This window comes from Contarinia nasturtii, unplaced genomic scaffold (genome assembly GCF_009176525.2).
Source record: "Contarinia nasturtii isolate CC-2019 unplaced genomic scaffold, AAFC_CNas_1.1 Cnas_scaffold_2637, whole genome shotgun sequence".
Classification (NCBI taxonomy): Eukaryota; Metazoa; Arthropoda; class Insecta; order Diptera; family Cecidomyiidae; genus Contarinia; species Contarinia nasturtii.
Window position 1 is genome coordinate 995 of NW_022199957.1, and position 1876 is coordinate 2870.

General features: G+C 36.6%; 1 protein-coding gene across 1 annotated transcript; it reads left to right on the forward strand.

Annotated features, from left to right (window-relative positions):
- Positions 1–288: 288 nt before the first annotated feature.
- LOC116348693 lies at positions 289–1836 on the forward strand. Its single transcript, XM_031779760.1, has 6 exons — positions 289–465; positions 557–745; positions 808–1011; positions 1118–1351; positions 1424–1663; positions 1754–1836. Exons 2-6 carry the CDS (start codon positions 712–714, stop codon positions 1834–1836), a joined length of 795 nt encoding a protein of 264 aa, XP_031635620.1. The 5' UTR covers positions 289–465; positions 557–711.
- The last annotated feature ends 40 nt before the right edge of the window (positions 1837–1876 follow it).

Sequence of the window (1876 nt, forward strand, 5' to 3'; positions counted from 1 at the left end):
ACCTTCGCTGTTATATTTGAAACGTCTCGCAAATTATGCGGTAACACAAAATTTTCAAGCCACATTTTTTGGAGTCGACTCACCAAAACCAGAACTTGTCATTACAACGGGTACAATTGCAGAGAATGAAAGAAATTTGGCTGAAATTGTGGATCAACTCTATGGCCAAATCGGTCAAATTGATAACGCAGCTCATATTCATACAGTAAACGCAGTTCGTGCGCCTGACAATTTTCTGAAAAGAAATCCCTTCGCTCCACCAGCGATCAATACCCCCAAAAAATATCTTGGAATGCGTAAACATCTGCCGATATTTCACCGTCGTTTGATCACACGGAATCGCCACGATTGCCACCAAGCAACTCTAGTGGCAATGGTTCTTCAGAAGAAATTATGTCCGCTAAAACGGTGTTGATGATGCTGTAGCCGATACTGGCAGTGTTTCTGGTGAATTTACTGTTGAAAGTTTGTATTTCCTATGAATATAGGTTAAAATAGTTTAGATTAGGTCGTTTAATAGATAGCTAATACATAGTTTTAATTTTTTGTTTTGCAGGTGCCGCTATAGAAAGCGTTATAAATTCCACTGAATTGGCTGAATCGATTGAACCGCAGAAACTGGCTACAAATTTCACTGAAGATAATGATGGCACATCAATTCATGGCCAACAAGATCAAGATGAATGGGATGAATGGGATCCACGAATTTTTATGTATTCAAATGACTCAGATGATGAGGTCGCAGGTAAATGCAGTAAAATTATGCGCATAAATGTTGAAAATATTAATTCGATTCAATTGTTTAAGATGTTCAAAGCGCCACGCAACAAGTAAACGAAACAAGTGATGACAGCTTTGAAATCGAAAATTGTCACGAAATAAAAGGCGGAAATGATGGAAACAGCACTTTAGTTGATGTACGCAAGTACTGCGATGAACTAGATCGTTCAATTGAGGTGGCTAATAAACAATTCGACGAAGATTTCACTGACATCTATGGCCTCTTTGGTGGTAAGTGAAAAAAAATTATTAGGTGTAGCTAAATTCGCTAAATTGAGCGTTTCTTTTCTTACGAATGGATAATCTATATACTATTAATTCATATTTCCATATATAGGTTGTTCTCTCACTGCAAATGGCGAAACAAATTCTGGTTTACCGGTCTTGTCTGAAATTAGCGATAACCAATCAACTATAATTCAAGATCAGATTGCGATTAGTCAAATTATTGAAGATGCTGTAAAGAATGTTGCCGGCGATAATTCTGATGAATCGGTGGCTGACTCTGTTGGTCGTTCTCATTGCTTTGATCTAATCCGGCGTACTAACGACTTGCCTTTCTCCATTCATGGTAGACAGCATATTAACACATATTTTATGCTTCATATTATTTCTAATAAATATTATTTCAAATATTTGTTAGGCAAAACAGGCGAAACTCAAGATCAGACTGCTGGTATCGCTATTGAAAGCGTGAATAGTGGTCACACAGAATTGCCACCTACCAACTCTATTGATCTAAATATGATTTCGACTCCCACAGCTGATGAGGCTAGTGACAATGGCTCTAAAGGAGAAATGATGTCCGCTAAAAACGGTGTTGATGATGCTATAGCCAAAACTGGCAATGTTTCTTGCGTTTCTGGTGAATTTACTGTTGAAAGTTTGTATTTCCATGAATATAGGTTAAAATAGTTTAGATTAGGTCGTTTAATAGATATCTAATACATAGTTTTAATTTTTTGTTTTGCAGGTGCCATTAATGATATTGGTTTGATCGATTCAAATAATAAATCTTCTTCAACAAGCACCACTCTGAGAAAACTCAGATGTTAAAATTCAAAGTAATCAGAGCAAAATGCCATTTTAACATGGA